The sequence below is a fragment of the Dendrobates tinctorius genome, unplaced genomic scaffold (assembly GCF_039654945.1).
Source record: "Dendrobates tinctorius isolate UK_male_01 unplaced genomic scaffold, ASM3965494v1 ptg000075l, whole genome shotgun sequence".
Lineage (NCBI taxonomy): Eukaryota > Metazoa > Chordata > Amphibia > Anura > Dendrobatidae > Dendrobates > Dendrobates tinctorius.
This window is the reverse complement of record NW_027361743.1, coordinates 41,391,800-41,411,831: the sequence shown is the minus strand read 5'-3', so window position 1 is coordinate 41,411,831 and position 20,032 is coordinate 41,391,800. Positions and strand designations below refer to the sequence as shown.

The window sequence follows — 20,032 nt, the reverse complement described above, 5'->3', positions numbered from 1 at the left end:
GCGCTGGCGTCTGACATCATTGTTAGTCGCCGGCGAGTGCGTGCTTTCAGGTAAAGATCACTCACCGCTGGAGCATGGCAAGGTAAGAGGAAAGGTGTTTTTTTTCTAATTAGTATTGAAAGCGGCAAGCCGGGCCCGGAAGGATGGAGACGGGGCAGGATGGAGATGGGGCAGGATGGGGATGGGCAGGATTGGAGACACTGGGGGCAGGATGGAGACTGGCAGGATTGCAGACACTGGGGGCAGGATGGAGATGGGGCATAATTGAAGACACTGGGGGCAGGATTGGAGACATGGGGGCATGATTGGAAACACTGGGGGCATGATTGGAGATACGGCAGGATTGGAGACACAGGGGGCAGGATTGGAGACACAGGGGGCAGGATAGGAGACAAGGGGCAGCATTGGAGACTCTGGGGGCAGAATGGAGACACAGGGGGCATGATTGGAGACACCGACAGAATGGAGACATAGGGGGCATGATTGGAGACACGGGGCAGAATGGAGACACAGGGGGCATGATTGGAGACACTGGGGGCAGAATGAAGACACATGGGGCAGGATTGGAGACACAGGGGGCATGATTGGAGATAAAGGGGGCATGATTAGAGACACAGGGGGCATGATTGGAGACACGGGGCAGAATGGAGACACAGGGGGCATGATTGGAGACACAGGGGGCAGGATTGGAGACAGGGCATGATTGGAGACACAGGGGGCATGATTGGAGACACAGGCAGAATGAAAGACATGGCAGGTTTAGAGACACTGGGGGCATGATTGGAGACACAGGGGGCATGATTGCAGACATGGGAGCAGAATGAAAGACATGGGGGTAGGATTGGAGACACTGGGGGCAGGGTTGGAGACAGATGGGGCAGGGTTGGAGACAGATGGGGCAGGATGGTTACAGATGGGGCAGGATCATGGGGCAGGATGGATATGATGGAGACAGATGAGGCAGGATGGGGAGAGCATATTGGGCAGAATGGATACTCATGAGGGTAGGATGAGAGAACATATGGCAGAAGCCGGGGTCAGGATGGGGGATATTATTACCATAGGGGCTAATTAAGGGATATTATTACTGCAGTGATGTATTCATTTTATTTTTTGAGTATACTGTTTTAAATGGGGGGTGGTCCTGTTACTGTGTAGAGTGATACTCTGTGTCCTTTTTTTCTTCATGTAGTGTAATGTAGAAGTTGGGAAAAAAAGAAGTAATGTGTTCTGCAAGCGAAGCTCTAGATAACTGTGTTATTTCCTGCAGAGACGAGCCCTGGCTGGAAGAAGTGACGTCGGTCTGTGCTAGATGAAAGATGAAAGGCGAAGATGAAGGACTTCATCTAGAGATGACACTGGTGAGTCAGTGTGTTAACCAAAACACTGACACTATACACTGTATACTATATACAGAGGTCCTGTGTATAATGTCACCAGCGACCACTGTATGACCTATACATTATATATTTTATATACAGAGCTCCTGTGTTTAATGTCATTGATCACTGTATTACTTGTGCACAGACACTGCATACTAAGTACAGATCTCCTGTGTATAATGCCACTTATGGTGACATTAGTAACGTGTTTTTTTATTACTGATCAGTATTGTAGTATTCAGTCTCTATGTGGTGGCATTATGTGGTCTGGACATGGTGTTGCGGTATTTGTCCCTTGTATGTGCTATTATTTGGTCACTTTGTGGTGGTAATATGTGGTCTGGTCATGGTGTGGTGGTATTTGTTCCTTGTATGTGATATTATTGCTCATTTTAAAAATTGAAAATAAAAAAAAATACATGAATTGCATTGCATATTTTAACAAATATTTAATAGGTTAGAGTAGAGGAGGGCCCGGCCAAAAAAGTCTACTGTGTCGTGGTGGCAGCTTAAAAAATCTTTTGGCCAAAACAAAAGCTGCCGGCTATATGTGTGATCTGGTGATGGGAACTGTGTATTTGGTGAGAAGTGGAGTTTTTCCAATAGAGAGTAGTGGGACTGTGGATAGTTGTAGGGGTGGAGGCGGGGAAGGGGTGGAGCCTAGGCAGAGTCTCAAGAGGACCCTGAAAATTTTGCCAGTATGGGGCCCCGAAATTCCTAGTGGCAGCCCTGCCCGGCACTAAATGCCAAAAGAGGTCACAGACCGCTCCCGGCACTGACAGCCCCTCTGCCTTTGGATCAGAGAACCCCGCGGCGTGACTCGGGGTCCCGATCGCTACTATGGTAACCCGATGTCGTCATGACAACATCCGTGTTACCAGAGCTGGGAAACTTCCTGTCATGCGCAGTGCATGTCAGGAAGTCTCCCAGGTCAGTGTGCAGAAAGTGCAGCGCTGACAGCTGCTATAGCATGCAGATGCTGCTTCACCTGCATTCTATGAAGCAATCAGATTGCAAAAAAATGAGTGTCCCATAGTGGGACAAAGTGTAAAAATAAGGATTAAATTAAAAAAGTTTTTAAATAATTGTAAAAATATTGAAAAAATAATAATAAAAAAAATCAATATTTATTCCATCAATAAATAAATATTTGTTTAAAAAAATCCAAACAATAAAAGTACACATATTTGATATTGCAGCGTCCATAACTACCCGACCTATAAAACTGTCCCAGTAGTTAACCCCTTTAGTGACCACCATAAAAAAACACAAGGGCAAAGAGCAATGCTTTACCATCATAACGCCGACCAAAATGTGGAATAACACGTGATCTAAAAGACAGATATAAATAAACGTGGTACCACTGAAAACGTTATCTTGTTCTGCAAAAAACAAGCCCCATACAGCATCATCAGCGAAAAAATAAAGTTATAGCTCTCACAATAAAGCGATGCAAATACAGTACAATTATTTTTTCTATAAAATAGTTTTTATTGTATAAAAGCGCCAAAGCATAAAAAAATTCTATAAATGTAATATTACTGTAATCGTACTGACCCGAAGAATAAAACTGCTTTATCAATTTTACCACACGCGAAACGGAATAAACGACCCCCCCAAAAGAAATTCATGAATTGCTTGTTTTAGTTCATTCTACCTCCCAAAAATCGGAATAAAAAGAGATCAAAAAACGTCATGTGCCCAAAAATGGTACCAAGAAAAACAACAATTCATCCAGCAAAAATCAAGACCTCACATAACTCTGTGGGCCAAAATATGGAAAAATTATAACTCTCAAAATGTGGTGATGCAAAAACTATTTTTTGCAATAAAAAGCGTCTGCCATGCGCCCAAAGAGTGGTTTACTCTCACATATTTGACTTTTGGGGTCAAATTTCTCCTGTTACCCTTGGCAAAATAAAAAATTGGGAGCGAAAAGATCATTTTTGGGGAAAAAATATGATTTTTTATTTTTACGTTTTTTACGGCTCTACATTCTAAACATCTGTGAAGCACTTGGGGGTTCAAAGTGCTCATCACACATCTAGATAAGTTCCTTAGGGGGTCTACTTTCAAAAATGTTGCCACTTGTGGGGGGTTTCCACTGTTTAGGCACATCAGGAGCTCGCCAAACGCGACATGGCGTCCGATCTCAATTCCAGCCAATTTTGCATTGAAAAGTCAAACGGCGCTCCTTCCCTTCCGAGCTCTACCATGCACCTAAACAGTGGTTTACCTGCATATATGGGGTATCAGCGTACTCAGGACAAATTGCACAATAACTTTTGCATTCCAATTTCTCCTGTTACCCTTGGTAAAATAAAAAACTTGGATCTGAAGTAAATTTTTTGTGAAAAAATGTTAAATGTTCATTTTTTTAAACATTCCAAAAATTCCTGTGAAGCACCTGAAGGGTTAATAAACGTCTTGAATGTGGTTTTGAGCACCTTGAGGGGTGCAGTTTTTAGAATGGTGTCACTTTTGAGTATTTTCTATCATATAGACCCCTCAAAGTGACTTCAAATTTGATGTGGTCCCTAAGAAAAAATGGTGTTGGAAAAATGAGAAATCGCTGTTTACATTTTAACCCTTATAACTTCCTAACAAAAAAAATTGGTTCCAAAATTGTGCTAATGTAAAGTAGACATGTGGGAAATGTTATTTATTAACTATTTTGTGTGATATATTTCCCTGTTTTAAGGGCATGAAAATTTAAAGTTGGAAAATTGCAAAATTTTCAAAATTTTAGCAAAATCTCCATTTTTGTCACAAATAAACGCAAGTCATATCAAAGAAATTTTACCACTAACATGAAGTACAAGATGTCATGAGAAAACAACGTCAGAATCACCGGGATCCATGGAAGCTTTCCAGAGTTATTACCCCATAAAGGGACAGTGGTCAGAATTGTAAAAATTGGCCTGGTCATTAACATGCAAACCACCCTTGGGGGTAAAGGGGTTAATTTGGTGCATCAAAAAAGCACCACTAATTTTACATCTAAAGCATCATATGTTTTACATCTAAAGCATCATATGTGCCATGAATGTGACCACATGGTCAACAAACTTATTCCGTTAACCCCTTAACAACCAGAGGTATTTTTGCTTTTGCACTTTCGTTTTTTGCTCCCCTTCTTCCCAGAGCCATAACTTTTTTATTTTATGGTCAAAATGGCCATGTGAGGGCTTGTTTTCTGTGGAATGAGTTGTACTTTTGAAAAACATCATTGGTTTTAACATATTGTGTAATGTAAAAGAGCAAAAAAATTCCAAGTACGATGAAATTGCAAAAAAAGTGCAATCCCATAGTTGTGTGGTTTTTTTTTTTGTTTTTTTTTTTACCATGTTCACTAAATGCTAAAACTGACCTGCCATTATGATCCTCCAGGTCATTACGAGTTCATAGACAGCAAACATGTTTAGGTTCTTTTTCATTTAAGTGGTGGAAAAAAATTCCAAAATTTGCTTTAAAAAAAAAAATTGTGCTGTTTTCCAAATCGCGTAGCATCTCCATTTTTCATAGAATCATAGAATCGTAGAGTTGGAAGGGACCTCCTGGGCCATCTGGTCCAACCCCCTGCTCAAAGCAGGATTCGCTAAATCATCCCAGTCAGATGTCTGTCCAGCCTCTGTTTGAAGACTTCCATTGAAGGAGAACTCACCACTTCTCGTGGCAGCTTGTTCCACTCATTGATTACTCTAACTGTCAAAAAGTTTTTTCTAATATCTAATCTGTGTCTCCTCCCATTCAGTTTCATCCCATTGCTTCTAGTCTTTCCTTGTGCAAATGAGAATAAAGTTGATCCTTCTACAATGTGACAGCCCTTTAGATATTTGTAGACAGCTATTAAGTCTCCTCTCAGTCTTCTCTTTTGCAAACTAAACAATCCCAAATCCTGCAACCTTTCCTCATAAGACAGGGTTTGCAGACCAGTCACAATTCTGGTTGCTCTTTTCTGATCTTGCTCCAGTTTGTTGATGTCTTTTTTAAAATGTGGTGCCCAAAACTGGACACAATATTCCAGATGAGGTCTGACCAAAGAGGAGTAGAGGGAAATAATGACTTCACGTGATCTAGACTGTATGCTTCTGTTAATACATCCTAGAATTGCATTTGCCTTTTTTGCTGCTGCATCACACTGTTGACTCATATTCAGTCTGTGATCTATTAGTATACCCAAGTCTTTTTCACATGTGCTGTTGCTTAGTCCTATTCCTCCCATTCTGTATATGCTTTTTTCATTTTTATTGCCCAGATGTAGTACTTTGCATTGTTCCCTGTTAAAAACCATTCTGTTAGTTGCTGCCCACTTCTCCAGTTTATTTATATCTTTTTGAATCCTCTCTCTCTCTTCTCTAGTATTAGCTATCCCTCCTAGCTTTGTGTCATCAGCAAATTTAATTAGTTTACCCTCAATTCCATCATCTAAATCGTTGATAAAGATGTTGAACAATATAGGGCCCAGGACAGAGCCCTGTGGTACCCCACTTGAGACATTCTTTCAACTGGATGTGCAGCCATTTACGACCACTCTTTGGGTCCGATCACTAAGCAAGTTATGAATCCACCTAACAGTTGCCTTGTCCATTCCATACTTAATCATTTTTTCAATCAGGATTGTACGAGAGACTTTGTCAAATGCTTTGCTGAAGTCAAGATATACTATATCTACAGCATTTCCTTGATCCACCCAATCAGTGATTCCGTCATAGAAGGAAATTAAGTTAGTCTGACATGACTTATTAGTTACAAACCCATGCTGACTCTGTTTAATCACTTCATTCTTATCCAGGTACTGACATACATGTTGTTTAATAATTTGTTCAAAGATCTTTCCTGGTATAGAAGTCAGACTCACCGGCCTATAGTTGCCTGGGTCCTGGGTCGTGACCTGGGGTTGGGTGAGGGCTTATTTTTTGCGTGCCAAGCTGACATTTTTATTGATACCATTTTGGTGCAGATATGAGCTTTTGATCGCCCGTTATTGCATTTTATTGCAATGTTGCAGTGACCAAAAAATGTAATTCTGGGCTTTTAACTTTTTTCTCATGACGCCGTTTAACGATCGGGTTAATTCTTTTTTTATATTGATAGATCGGGCGACTCTGACCATGTCGATACAAAATTTGTTTTATTTTGAATGGGGTGAAAGGGGGGCGATTTGAACTTTTTTTTACTTTTGCATGCTTCAATATTCTCCATGGGAGACTAGAAGCTGCAGTAATTTGATCAGCTCTGCTACACACAGGTAGTGATTAGATCGCCTGTTTGTAGCAGAAATGCTCATTTGCTATGAGCCCCGACCACCGGATGGCACGCAAGGTAATCTGGCTATGACAATCATAGAGGTATGCTGGAGACCACTGGTGGTCATGGCAACCCATGGGTGACCCGCGATCACGTGACGATTCCACCCGCGGCAGTTGCGGGCACATGTCAGCTGTATATATCAGCTGTCATGTGCCCAGAAATGTGTGGGCTCAGCGTTGGAGCCCACACCAAACAGGGGGAGTCCAACTATTGCGCCCGATGTCGGAAAGTGGCTAAAGACTTATATGTAAAAAGCATTGGGATGCCTACACATTACATCAACAGGAGCTTTTATGAAATCCTAATCTAAATCCATAGACACTAACATGGAGTTGGTCCCACCTTTGCAGCTAAAACAGCTTCTTCTGGGAAGACTTTCTACAAGATTATGGAGGTGTCTCTGGGAATTTTTGCCCATTCATCCAGAAAAGAATTTCTGAGGTCAGACACTGATGTTGGACAAAATTGTTTTGCTTTTCACTACTTCATCTCAAAAATGTTTGATAGATTGGCGGTTAGGAATCTGTGCGACCGGTCATTTTCTTCCACACCAAACTCCCCCAATCATGCCATTATGGACCTTGCTTTGTGCATTGGGGCATAGTCATGCTAAAACAGAAACGGGTCTTTCCCACACTTTTTCCATTAAGCTGGAATCTACAATTATGGACAATATCTTGTGATGAAGAATTAGGGTATGTGCACACACTGCGGATTCTGCTGCGGATCCGCAGCGGATTTGGCCCTGCGGATCCACAGCAGTTCTGCAGACATTGTACAATACAATGTTAGCCAATGGGATTTCAAATCCGCAGTGCACATGCTGCGGATTTTTCCGCGTGGATTTGCTGTGGTTTTAAATTGGCAGCATGTCAATTCTTTCTGCGGATTCCGCAGCAGTTTGACACCTGTTCCATTGTCCAGGTGTCGATCCGCAGGGGAAAACCGCTGGCAAATCCACAGGAAAACCGCAGGTCACTTTACCTGTGGTTTCACAGCGTGTGCACTCACCCTTAAGATTTCTCTTCACTGAAACTAAGAGGCCTAGGCCGACCCCTGAAAAGAAAAGCCCATAGTACTATCCCTCCTCCTCCACCAAACTTTACAATTGGTACAATACAGTCAGGCATTCACCAAACCCAGACTCAACTCTTCCCTCAGACTGCTGGATAGAAAAGCGTCATTCCTCACTCCACGGTTTCCAGTCTTCCAAAGTCTAATGGTGGCTACTTTAACTCTCTGCATTTGACCCTTGGTATTGTGCTGGGTGATGTAGGGCAAGCTTTCAGCTTCTTGGCCCTGAAGTTCCCAGCAGGGTCAGTTTTAGTGCTGATGTTAATGTCAGAGAATTTTTGGACTCTATTGAGTCAGCAAAGCTTCTTTCGCTTTTCAATTTTACTGTTCACAAGTGATGGCGGAGTATTTAGGAGGGAAGACATTTCATGAACTAACTTGGTAGTATCCATTTACAGGATTACATGACCAGTGAGCGCTCTAGAACAATTTGTTCTTTCACAAATATTAGTACAGGAAGATGGCATGGCAAGGGCTGGATTTTGTACATCTGTCCCAATGGGACTAATGAAAAAACTGAATTCAATTACCGTAGTTACTTTTTCTTTCACTGAAATATCACATACATCACCACTGGAGATGGTCACAACTTGGCAGTTTAGGCAAGATGGGTGCCCCAAAATTATGTATGGAAAATAAAATAAAAAACTGTACCATCTATGAAAAACAAAACTGGAATGAATCTTATTTTAATTAATAAAAAATATCCCTTTAAAAGTATTCATTTAATTATTTTACGTATAAGGGCTCATTCAGACATGCAATTTTCACAGATGGTACTCGTACCTGTGATTGTCTATGGAGCCATTCACATGTCTATGAATTTTCGAAAATTGTAGACATATATCCAATTTTGATCCAAGAGTCAGAACAAAAAAGGCAATAAAGTCAAAGAGTCCATTAAAAAATATGACATCCAAGTGAGATCTGATTTTTACGGACTGTCAAAAAGGAAAAGGTGGAAAAATGTATTTCTTCAAGTACGAGAAAAACAGATGACGCTCACAAAATAATCAGTCCGTTTTTCACACTTGTTTCTTCAGAAGGTGAAATAATTTTATTAAAGTGCTACAAGCATGGGCAAATTTACATAAATATTACTGGACTATGACATAAGGTGACATTTTGATTCATGAGAATCTTTCTCAAACAGTCACCTTTTGTAGCCACAACAAGAAGGACATCTCAAGTGGTGCTGTGCAGCATCTAGATGTCCTCCTTCCTGTAGCTACACAAGGTGACCATTTGTGAAGTAGGTAATGAATCAGAATTGAGAAGAAACTCATCTGAGTGAAGTGACACTTGATATGTGTGATGCTACAGATGCCCACTGGAGAGCTGAAGAGACAGCGGGACTCCAAAATGTGCTGGGGCTCGTCCAAGCATGGAGTTGTACAAGCTGCAAGAGTAGAACCTCAAGCTGAGGTCACTGTAAGAGCTCGCTCGCACAAGAAATAATTCTCTCTTCCAAAAGAATCAGATCGATTATGGCAATGACACTCTGCTCAAACTCTGATCCGAGTTTGATCAGAGTGTCAGTTTACTGTAAGCCCAAACTCTCTGATGAGAGAATCATATTGAAAAGATGGAGAATTTAATTTCTCCATCTTCTCCATTGTCTGCATCCGCGTAAATTGGACTGCTCTCAGTTGACATGTACAACTCCTTCTCATTCCTCATTTATCGCAGGCCGCGGCCATGTTGTTTTATATCATGTAATGTACACGCGCTGTGGCTGCGGGGTGGGCGAGCGGCGCGGCCCTGTCTGATGCTAATTAACCGGCCCAGGGGGCAAATGCCTCTCTGCCACCCAGCCCAGCCCGCCCCTGTTCCTCATGTTTGGTCCGGTTAAAATAAAGACGCTTATACTCACCGACCATGTTGGTGCCGTTTCAGCGGTGCTCGTTCTCGAGTTTCTGGGGTTCATGTTAGGTTGATATGTAGTATGTGTGCAGACTGGGGGGGGGTGGTCCCTTTCAGCCGCAGAACAGACTGGAGGCAGAGGCAGAAATCCGTTCAATCAGGTCCAAACTTTATTGGGTGTTCTTTTGACATCCACAGCAGACACAACAGCTTCTGCTCCCTGGCCTGGGTACCTGTCACCTTCCTTCTGCTTCGATTGGCAAAGACCCTCCGGGTTCTTTCACCGTGGCTGCGGTTAGGCCCACGGCCACAGCACTTACCCCTGGCTAAATCTGCCCGCCGTACACCTACTCACTCTTCGGTGTCCCAGCTGTCCGGTACCCAAACCTTTCGTCAGTCACTGCCGTCCTTTCCTGCGGCTGCCTTCTCTGGGCCACCCCCCTCTCCAAGTAACCGTCTCTGGCTCTCCTCTGTCCTTCCTGAGCTTCTCCTCTATCCGTCCTCTCCTGTGATCTTCTCACTTCTCTTTCTGGAAATCCCCTTCCCAGTTCCATAACTCCGCCCACCATGACTATGCGGTTTCCCTAGCCTATGGCTTGCTGTTAAGTCCTTCTCTCACTGCTCTCTGTCTCCATCTTGTGGCCAAAACCTGGTACGTTGTCCTGCACTAATTCCCAGCTGTTAACCATACACATACAATAAAGCATAGTGCCCATCATCCTTTAGGCTGTGTGCCCACGTCACGTTTTTGTAAGCATTTCCGCAGCGTTTGTGCCGGATCAGACGCTGCAGACACGCTTACAAGATGCTTCCAATTAATTTGCATGCATTTTTGGCTTTTTGTGCCAATGCATGCGTTTATAACCGCTCAGGAATCGCTTAGCGGCTAAAAACGCAGCATGCACATTGATTTCTGCATAGCTGAGCGTTTTTAGCATTCCCCCAATGTTCCCAGAAAACGCGTGTCAAAAAACGCGTCAAAAACGAGCAGCTTTTTGGCAAAAACCGCGCAAGAATCGCTCGGAAAAAGACGTGCATTTTCTGGGAAAGGGGATGCGATTCCTGAGCGTTTAAAAACGCTAGCGTGGGCACATAGCCTTACATGTTCTTTCTATCTCAGACAGGTCCATAGGTCAGTCCACCCCCTACAGCTACATCATACAAGGTCTGCACCCTATCAGCGCTGGTGTCAATGTCCCTGTGCTTAGTTGTATTGAACATCAACAGGAAGTCACGGCTGTCTAATCTCTGACTAACTCTTGGTGTTCGATTTGTCCAAAGGTGGAGACATTTATGCCAGCGCTGATTGGGCGCAGGGCTCACATGACATAACAACCTCACGTGAGCCTTGGGGACACAAGTCATGACACAGCTGGAACGGCGCCGGCACCAGAGGTGAGAATAGGTGTTTTCATTTTAACTGGGCCAAAAAGGAGCAATGAGAAGGGGTTGTCTTAGTAGTGGACAACCCCTTTTAAGCCGGGATCAGACTTGCGAGAAACTCGGTCGAGTCTCGCATGTCAGTACCCAGCACTGCCCTTAGCACTCAGGACCGGAGCGTGCCGCTGCATGTATTTCTATGCAGCCACACGCTAAGCTCACGCGTGGCAGCGGCAGTGCCGGGTATTAAGATGCGAGACTCGTCCGAGTTTCTCCCATGTGTGATCCTGGCCTTAGTCTGTTTCGGCCTGTGACTTATTGTTGCACCATCCCAGCGAACAGCCTGTATCATATGCTTGTATCATGTTCAATGCTACACTGACCTTTGCACAGAAAACTTTTTTTTATCTTAAATTACATCTGATAATATTCTCTACAGAGGGGAAAAAAGTGCAGTTTACATGTTATAGCTTGTTCACCAAGGAAATATGTTAGGAGGACAAACCGCAAACACAAGCTGGGCAGCTCCTTTGTCTTACATCTTGGAGGAGTGGTGATTGGGTTGCTGAATAATCACAAAGACATGAGGTTTCCAGAGCTGGGTTACCTCTCACATTCACTACACACCTGCAGATTCAGTGTCTCCTCCCCCACAGGCAGGTGAAGAGGAACTTTCATTCAGTTAGAGATTTGTTTTCCTTTGTTTTGTCTATATCCAGGAGCCTGAAACAAGGAAGATGTGTTAATGTCTGCAGAGGACCGAGCATTGCAGGATCTGATTATCTCTTCGTTCAGGTAACTAGTTTCTATGTGATTTCCTGAGAGACATTTGTTGTTTTTAGGCTGTTTTTGTTTTAAACACTGTAGATGTGACGCTGAGTTAGGCCTCCTTCACATGTCCATGTTTCCAGCACATACCCGTTTTAATTTATGGTGGCATTTACTTGTCTGTGTTTTTCTGGCACCATGGATGGCAAGAGCAGATACAAGTCTGAGTCCATGAAAAACACGTACAGCACAATAATGGCAAGTTTAGAAGATCTGGCGTTTCTGAACTCGACGATAGCAAATATGTATTTTTTTTCCCCATATTTTCTTGTTTTACTTTGAATGGGGTAAAAGGGAGTGATTTAAACTTTTTTTATATTTTTTTTTAATATTTTAAAAAAAAAAATTATTTTTTTTTTTTTACTTTTTCATGCTACAGTAGTCACTTTAGGAGACTTGAAGCTGTGATATTTTGATCACTTGTGCCTTGCTCTGTGTAGCAGAAATGCTCATCTGCTATGAATGCCGGCCACTAAGCGGCAATAATAGCAGAAAGGATATGACAACCAGACACCCGGTTGTCATGCCAACCCACCGGCGCCCCTGCAATCATGTGACAGGGTCACCAATGGCCATGGTTTGTGACGTGCTTCCAGTGCATGCATGTTAAATGTCGCTGTCTGATATGTCAGGTGAAGTTTTTCCAGCATTGAATGGGTATACAGTATATTTTGCCTTACCTTAATCACATGTGTATGATTTGATTTGCGTCCCTCCATTTTCTTTTCAGCACCCTTCCATTTTAATAAATTTTTATTGATATGAATCACATAGAAACAATCATTTTTTATATTATACCACTTCTATATTGCCATAAGTAAATTTTCAAATATGGTTCTTTTGTTAAAAAAATATTTTAAAAATAGTGCATCATGCCACTCACCCATTTAAGTCTATGGGTGCGTGGAAATCACCGGCCTGTACCCGGATGACATTTTTTTTTTTTTTTTCTCCCTCTTTTCCTTAGTGTGCCCTGATTCTCTCCTCTTAGAGAATTGAATCACACTATGCTGGCACTCTGAGCAAACTTGGATCAGAGTTTGATCAGAGCGTCATTAGTATAATTGACCAGATTATCTTGGATGATAGAATCTATGGTCGCATGACCCTAGCCTTAAGAGGCAGCAGTTTAAATAGACCTATCCAAAAAAGCTGTCATTTGCTCAAATATCATCCTTCCCAGCAGCAGGGTGTCCGGTGTCACAGAGAACAATGCTATTCTATGCACACTGAGCGATCATGTTAATGATTTGTTTCTCATACTGTATGAACAGCACCCATGTTAGCATAACTGAGCTTGGGAGTAGAAACTTGCAGAATAGATGATAAACAGACATCTGGGCTGGAGCTAAGCCAAGTGGAAGCCAAAACTACGTGGTAGCATTACTGAATACTCAGGCAGTACATAGCTCCCTGAGCCGGCCTTGGAAGTTGATATTAGAGGTGCTTGCCACGTTATCACAGTAACTTGGAGTGGACGAACACAGAGGGAGCCAACCAGCCATTGCAGAAGGGAGCAAAAGCTACCGATGGAGCCACAGCAGGTGATTTATAGCATGCAGCTTGTGAGTTATTATACTGTTCTCTATTACATACTTTTGCAGGTCATCTCTTATAATATCTTAAAAAATTGTGCACACCACTGATGTCAAAGTTACCGGATGGCAGTTGCATGGATCTGGGTCGCCCTCCCAGGGCTGTGGGGTACTCGGTACCGGGCTGGTGTCGGGAATGTGTCACAGCAGCGGTGACCCGGACCGTTGCCCTGGGCGCCCAAGCCAATGGCGATTATGTAGTTAATGAAATGGAATAGTTCGTGACTCCAGCTGTAGTGTTCGGCAAGGGAGGTGTTAAGCCGACGCTGCAGACAGATCCTCTGGGACAGATGGTGCGGTGCAGCAATGATGGTATAGCCCTCCACAGGCAGGGCTGATGTCCCAGGGCAGTGCAGTTGTAATGATTGGGGAGAGGCGCAGGCAGTGTAAAGGATGGTACCCAGATGTAGTGGTGCTGAGCGGGTTGGCGCAAGAATGAATGGAGGACACCGAAGCTTGCAGTTCCAAAGCTTTACTCACAGTCTGCGGTACACAAGGGTGCCTGCCTCCGGGCCGTGTCCTCCGGGTCAGACACTCAGCCAACCTCCAAGCCAGATGGAAAGCTCCTCTCCAACACTCCGCCAACATGTACCTTTCCTGAACGACTCCTCTATTGTGCCTTAAGGTGTGAAGAACTCCAGGTACCGTCGTACTCTGGAGTTCCTCCTGTCAGGTGTTCCTAACAACTCTACTCGTATGGCAGACAGCTGTAGCCTCTCTCGGGGACTCCCTTCTCAGGAGTCCTGGCTCTCGATTCAGTTGCTGTTGTGCCCAAAGTCTTAGAGGGGAGTAGTGCATTTACAGCCAACTACTCCACCGGTGTCTGCTGCAGAACCATAAGCGTCCATACAACCTCGGGGACCGGGCCCCGGCCTTGCACTGAGAACCTATAGGCAGGGTTCATCTTCCAACCCACGTCTCCTCTCTGTTCTCCTACTCCTTCGTTCCGCACTGTTCTTTCTCTCTCTTATGGAAGCTTAGGTTGCAGTTCTACATCTTTCTCCTTCTGTTCCTTTCCCGTGCCAGCTGGCTCAGATCACTGAGGCAGCTGCAGCACTCCTTCTCCTCAGACTCTCCTGACTGACTGTCTTACTCCCGCCTGACCTCCCGTCAGACTGACCTGTAATTCTAAACCTTCCCACTCTTTTATATGGATCTCAACTCCACCCACCTCCCAGCACATCCAGTGTTCCATGCAGGGAACCACCAAGGCACTCCTAATGTCTAGGAGGAGAGAGACACCTCAATGTGGTTGTGCAAAACTACCCTGTTGTGTGGGGTGCGAGTGTTGGAGTGTCGAAAGGAGTTCCCACCTTACCCGGATGGTGGGGCACTACACCTTAGGAGACGGTGCAGTACCTCTGTGGCGACTGAGCCTCAGGGGCGCCACAGATCCACCTTCTTACCTTTCTTAAATATCGACACCATATGAGCCATCACCCAATCTTGTGGCACGGACTGTGCTACAAGAGAGGTTAAGAAGATGAGATACAGCGGTCTGTCAATTATTGAGCTCAACTCTCTCAAAATGAATGAATGAAAACCGTTTGGCCCCAGGGCTTTATCAATATTTAATTTGCTCAGGTGCAGCTGTACTTCTTGTGTTAAGTCAGAGATATTGGGAGAAGTAGGATTATTGCCTTGGTGAATGATATCTGGTACAGGCGATTCATTTGTGAAAGCGTATGAAACAAACTTATTTAACAACCAAGTGCAGTTAATAACGTACGGTATTTTGTTGTTCTTGTACAGACTCCTTTGTGCCAGTTTTTTTTGTCATGAAAAGGTCTGAAATTTTGTTGCATGTAATTTATTTTTATAATGCTCTCATCACTTGGTGCTGAAATGGGTGTGGATAGCTAAGGGTCCCGTCACACCAAACGATGCACCAGCGATCCTGACAACGATACGACCTGGTCAGGATCGCTGGTGCATCGCTACATGATCACTGGTGAGCTGCCACACAGGCAGACACACCAGCGATCAGGACCAGCGAGGACGCTGGTATCCAAGGTAAATATCAGGTAACTAAGCGAGCGCGTCACTTGGTTACCCGCTGTGTACCTTGGATACCAGCGTGCTCTCGCTGAGAGCTGGTATCCAAGGTAAATATCGGGTAACTAAGCCCACACGGCACTTAGTTACCCGCTGTTTACCTTGGATATCAGCTCCCAGTGTCTGCTTACAGCCCTGGGAGCTCGCTGATCGTTGGTCTCCGGCTGCCACATGCAGCGATGCGTGCTGGCCAGCGGGAGACCAACGATCAAAAAATGGCCCAGGACATTCCTGCACGATCAGCGATACCCGGCGGGGGGGGGGGGGGGCGGTTGCTGATGCGTGCCACACACAGCGAGATCGCTGATGCGTCACAAAATCAGCGATCTCGCTATGTGTGACGGGCCCCTAAGAAATTAGTATCCAGTAGAGTTATGAATTGCAAATTTTTAAAAAGGTACAATTCTTTCTCCAGCATGGAGGTGGTGTAAAGATTGAAGAAAAAGTTGGAAAAGTGTTGCATGATTTTTTTTAAATTTATCACTTTGATATATTTAGTGCAATAAAGGCAATGCAGTCTCTGACAAAACAGACTTCAAAAATTACCCTAATGGAACATCTACATGCAGAAGGTGAACTGTATTAATATTTTGTAGTATACTTTTATGAAGTTTCCTTACTAAAGTAATAAATCATCTGTCTCTAGGGTAGGTGATAGAGGTCAGATCTCTTTGGGGTCCCACCTCTGTGACCCCCACTAAGACTAGAGTCCTGATCCCATTCATCCTCACTGTTGCTGTAAATGAATGGAGCAGCATGGTGGAGCAGGAACTGATAGAAATAGCGGAGTGCAGTAAGTCCAAAATTAAAATGGTCCTGAATTGTACCCTGAATTTAAACAGAGAAACATAATGTTTTTTTTTTTCTTTTTGTCATTGTCACTGTTTAAATTGGCAAGTAAAAAATTCTTAGAGTGTACGGATTTACAGAGCTATCACCGTACAGCAATGCATGAGGTTCATATAGGCTATTAATAGTGCTATAAAAGAGGCATAATTTTTATAGTCTGTGTTCCCTGTCATGACTTGCATGCTTTCTACCTTTGATAGTCATTAATGTTATGTATGTTGTTGTTGAATATTGTTAGTCTTAAAAAAATTACTCAGACAATTACGTAAAATAATGTACACCACCTACATTACTACATGTGATTCACTATCTACTCTATTTAATAAAATAGCTTCTATTGAAAAGGTTTGGGCCACAAAACACAAGTTTTTCATGTAGATTCACCTATTTTTCTCAGCAAAACATAAATCATGATGTTTATGCCTTCATACAAATGCATACAATCAGTTTCACTATGCTTTGTAATAACAGCACTATCTGTTGACAATGTTCTCTCATTACAGCTTGTTTACTTCCCGTTTCATTGGTTACTGTGCTGTTTAATCTTTGCTCATCAAGGCTTCTGTAGTTTCCCATCAGCCTCTGCACTAGCCTTGCCCCCTTCTTCAGCAGCCGTTTTGGCCTCATGGATGCTGAAGAAGGGGGGTTGAGTTTGAATTGACAGACAGCTATTCTTCTTAAGCACAGAGTGAGGGTGTCTAAACAATAAAACGACTTCTATAAAACGGGGTTGAAGTACAGACACTGGCTTCTAACAGAGAGCAGTGAAAGGCAATCTGTCACCCCATTTTAGCCCTATCAGCTGAAGTGCGCCGGGAAAGGTCAGAGAGGTCCGGCGCCTGCGCACTACAGTACTCTGCTCGGCCCTCAACAGGGCAGAGAAAGTACGCCTGCGCAGGAGCCGAAGGAGAAGCAAGGAGGAGGACATCTTCGTATGAAGATGAGAGGCGCTGGACGGGATGGCAACACCCATCAGACCGAACGCCGGGGTGAGTATAAGCTAACACTTTTTTTTCCTTATCTTTCTGGTTACCTCGGGGACCTATCTACAACATTACAGAATGCTGTAGATAAGCCTCTCATGGTGGTGCCAGCAGCTGATAGGGCTTAAAATGGAGTGACAGATTCACTTTAAGCCACATACAGACACAATGTCAGATAGAGAATCTGAAGATTATGCAACACTCTCACATGTCAGCTCATCATCTTCAAGGAAGTCTGTGAGCAACACGGCAATTGCCATCGCCAGGGCGAATGCGGAAGCTTCCAAAGTTAGAGCTGCCTTTGCAACAGGAGTTGAAATTAAAGTAGGAAAAAGCATATTTAGGAAGCCGACCTTGCAAAACTCGCCGTGAACACCGAAGCGGCAGCAGCAGAAGCTGAAGTACAAGCTTTAGGAGAAGCAGCACGCTGCAACAGTAGAAGTGTCAGCTTAAGACTCGGACCCGAACTTACTCATCGTGATATCTCACAATGCACTTCAGACTATGTGCTACAGCACACTCCATTCATTAGATGACTACTTACATTCAGCTCCAAGAGCGAGACCAAACCCTGCCGATCGTTAGCGTCAAAATTTTGCCACTGAGTCATCGACCCTCATCCATCAATCAACTCATGTCAAGCAAGAAGGTAACTCCATCCACCTATTAGGCTGTGTACTCACGTAAGCGTTTTTTTCACATTTTTCCTGGTAAAAACGCTTCAAAATCGCATACCAGAAGCATCCGATTCTTTTTAATGAATTCCGCAATTTTTGTGCACATGATGCGTTTTTTTACCGCAAAAAAACGCATCACTGCAAAACACGCAGCATGTTCATTCATTTTGCGGAAAAATCCGCATTTCTCACTATATTCTATGAGCTGGAGGATGCTCCTGTAAAACGCAAAAAAAGCGGAAAAAACACTCAAAAAAGCATTAAAAAACGTGCGTCTTTCCTGGGAAGAAGTCCGTTTTTTTTTCTGCATATGTGTGTACATATATTGATAACAGGAGAAGCAAAAGAGCACGCAGTCAATTTTATATAGAAAAATGCAAAAGTTTTTTATTAAATACAACAATCTAGGACAAAATGACAAAGAAGTGCTCATGAATAATTGTGGACAATATGTCCCATGAAACAACCTCTCAAATACCCCTAAATGGAAAACCCATTAGCGATGCACATGGGAAACATAGCCTATCTCAATCAAGATGCCATATCAGCATCAAAATGGTAAATCACTGCAACAGCGGTCACGGAATAGGAAATAAGAAATGCCTGCTAGCAATAGTAGTAAAAAAAAGTGTGCCCAATGCTAGTTAGATCCTGAAGCTGCAGACAGAGACCCATGGAGCCGCTTACCTGGGAAGGGAAGGAGTGGAGGTTCAGCATTGAGGCCTCCGACGCGCGTTTTGCGAAGTCCCACGCCGCTTTATCAAGGAGGAGAGTAGTAATGGAAGTCCCAGTAGGGCCTTCAAATAGCCCTTGACCCCGGTCACATGACTGGCGTCTACCAATAATAATGGCACTTGCGGCGCATGTGCCATGGCGTCTGCAGGTCCAGCACTGTAGCACGGCGTCACACACACTGCCCACGCGCCGGGAAACCCAGAGCAGAGCGCACCGTGCTGAAAGACGGCGGCCACAGCGTGGAGCCACACACAACATGGCGATGCGCACGGCCACAAATAGTGAATCAAAGGAACAGATGTATATAGCCTAATATCAGGAATCCATAGGCGGCCTAATAGTATATAGATTAAAGCAGTGTCACAGTATTATACTGCATACAACATAGATAAGGGCCACCGCACTACATGCAATATAATAACTATACATCAAAGACAATGAATATTAATTTTGTAACTAGACATCCTCTGAGAATATATAGCAGTACAAAAGGATGAATTAAGATGGTAAGTACATAAGCCGCACCATAAGGCGGATTCATTAAGATGTAAAGTCAACAGAGGGGCAAATAACCACATATATAAATATATCATAGATAAAGCATGTTGCCAGATGACGGATCTATAAAGGCATCCATAGATATACTTGATTGCAGAAAATAATACATCAGATCCGCTGTATAGGGCTAGTTCAAGACCAGACAGGTACACGTTGAATGATAACTAAACAAGTGAAATAAAATAACAAGAGAAAAATTAAAAACATCCACTGCTGAGCAGCATGGGAGATATAGAGTCATGCGGGCACACCAAAAAAGGAAGAGAACTATGTGGCACATACCCCTTTATATCAATTCCGGGCATAAAAGGAGGAAAAAGGAATATCACTTTAACCAAAGAGGAAGAAAAAAAAGGGGGAAAAAAAGAAAAAATATCTAAGGGATTATAAAAATGGGGTAAAACTTAGACTCATTCAGTCCTCTAGGGCTCATGGTGTCCAATTGGACAATCCACTTCACCTCCATTTGCCCGAGGACTTTTTTGTAGTCCCCACCCCTTATACCCATATGTAACGCATCAATCCCCCTAATTTTTAGCAGCCCGCATCACTATTATGATGTGCCCGAAAGTGTCGAGGAATGCTTTTAAGTTCTATAGGATTGGTGCAGCCAGGACCGCATCCGATGTCCTGTACATGTTCACGTACTCGCTCCCTCGTGGTTAGGCCCACATAGATTTTAGGGCATGGGCAAGTGGCGTAATAGATGACATTTGACGTGCCACATGATATCCGTTGTT

At 43.6% G+C, this 20,032-nt stretch overlaps 1 protein-coding gene across 2 annotated transcripts in view; it reads left to right on the top strand.

Annotated features, from left to right (window-relative positions):
- The first annotated feature begins 11,608 nt into the window (after window positions 1-11,608).
- LOC141096524 (probable tRNA methyltransferase 9B) overlaps window positions 11,609-20,032 on the top strand; it is a 51,131-nt gene continuing 42,707 nt past the window's right edge. The window contains exon 1 of one of the 2 annotated variants that reach the window (XM_073583203.1): window positions 11,609-11,807. In XM_073583203.1, coding sequence (XP_073439304.1) covers window positions 11,758-11,807 — 50 coding nt within the window. In that variant the 5' untranslated portion in view covers window positions 11,609-11,757. The remainder of the gene's footprint in view (window positions 11,808-20,032) is intronic. The other variant, XM_073583205.1, reaches the window with a different exon arrangement.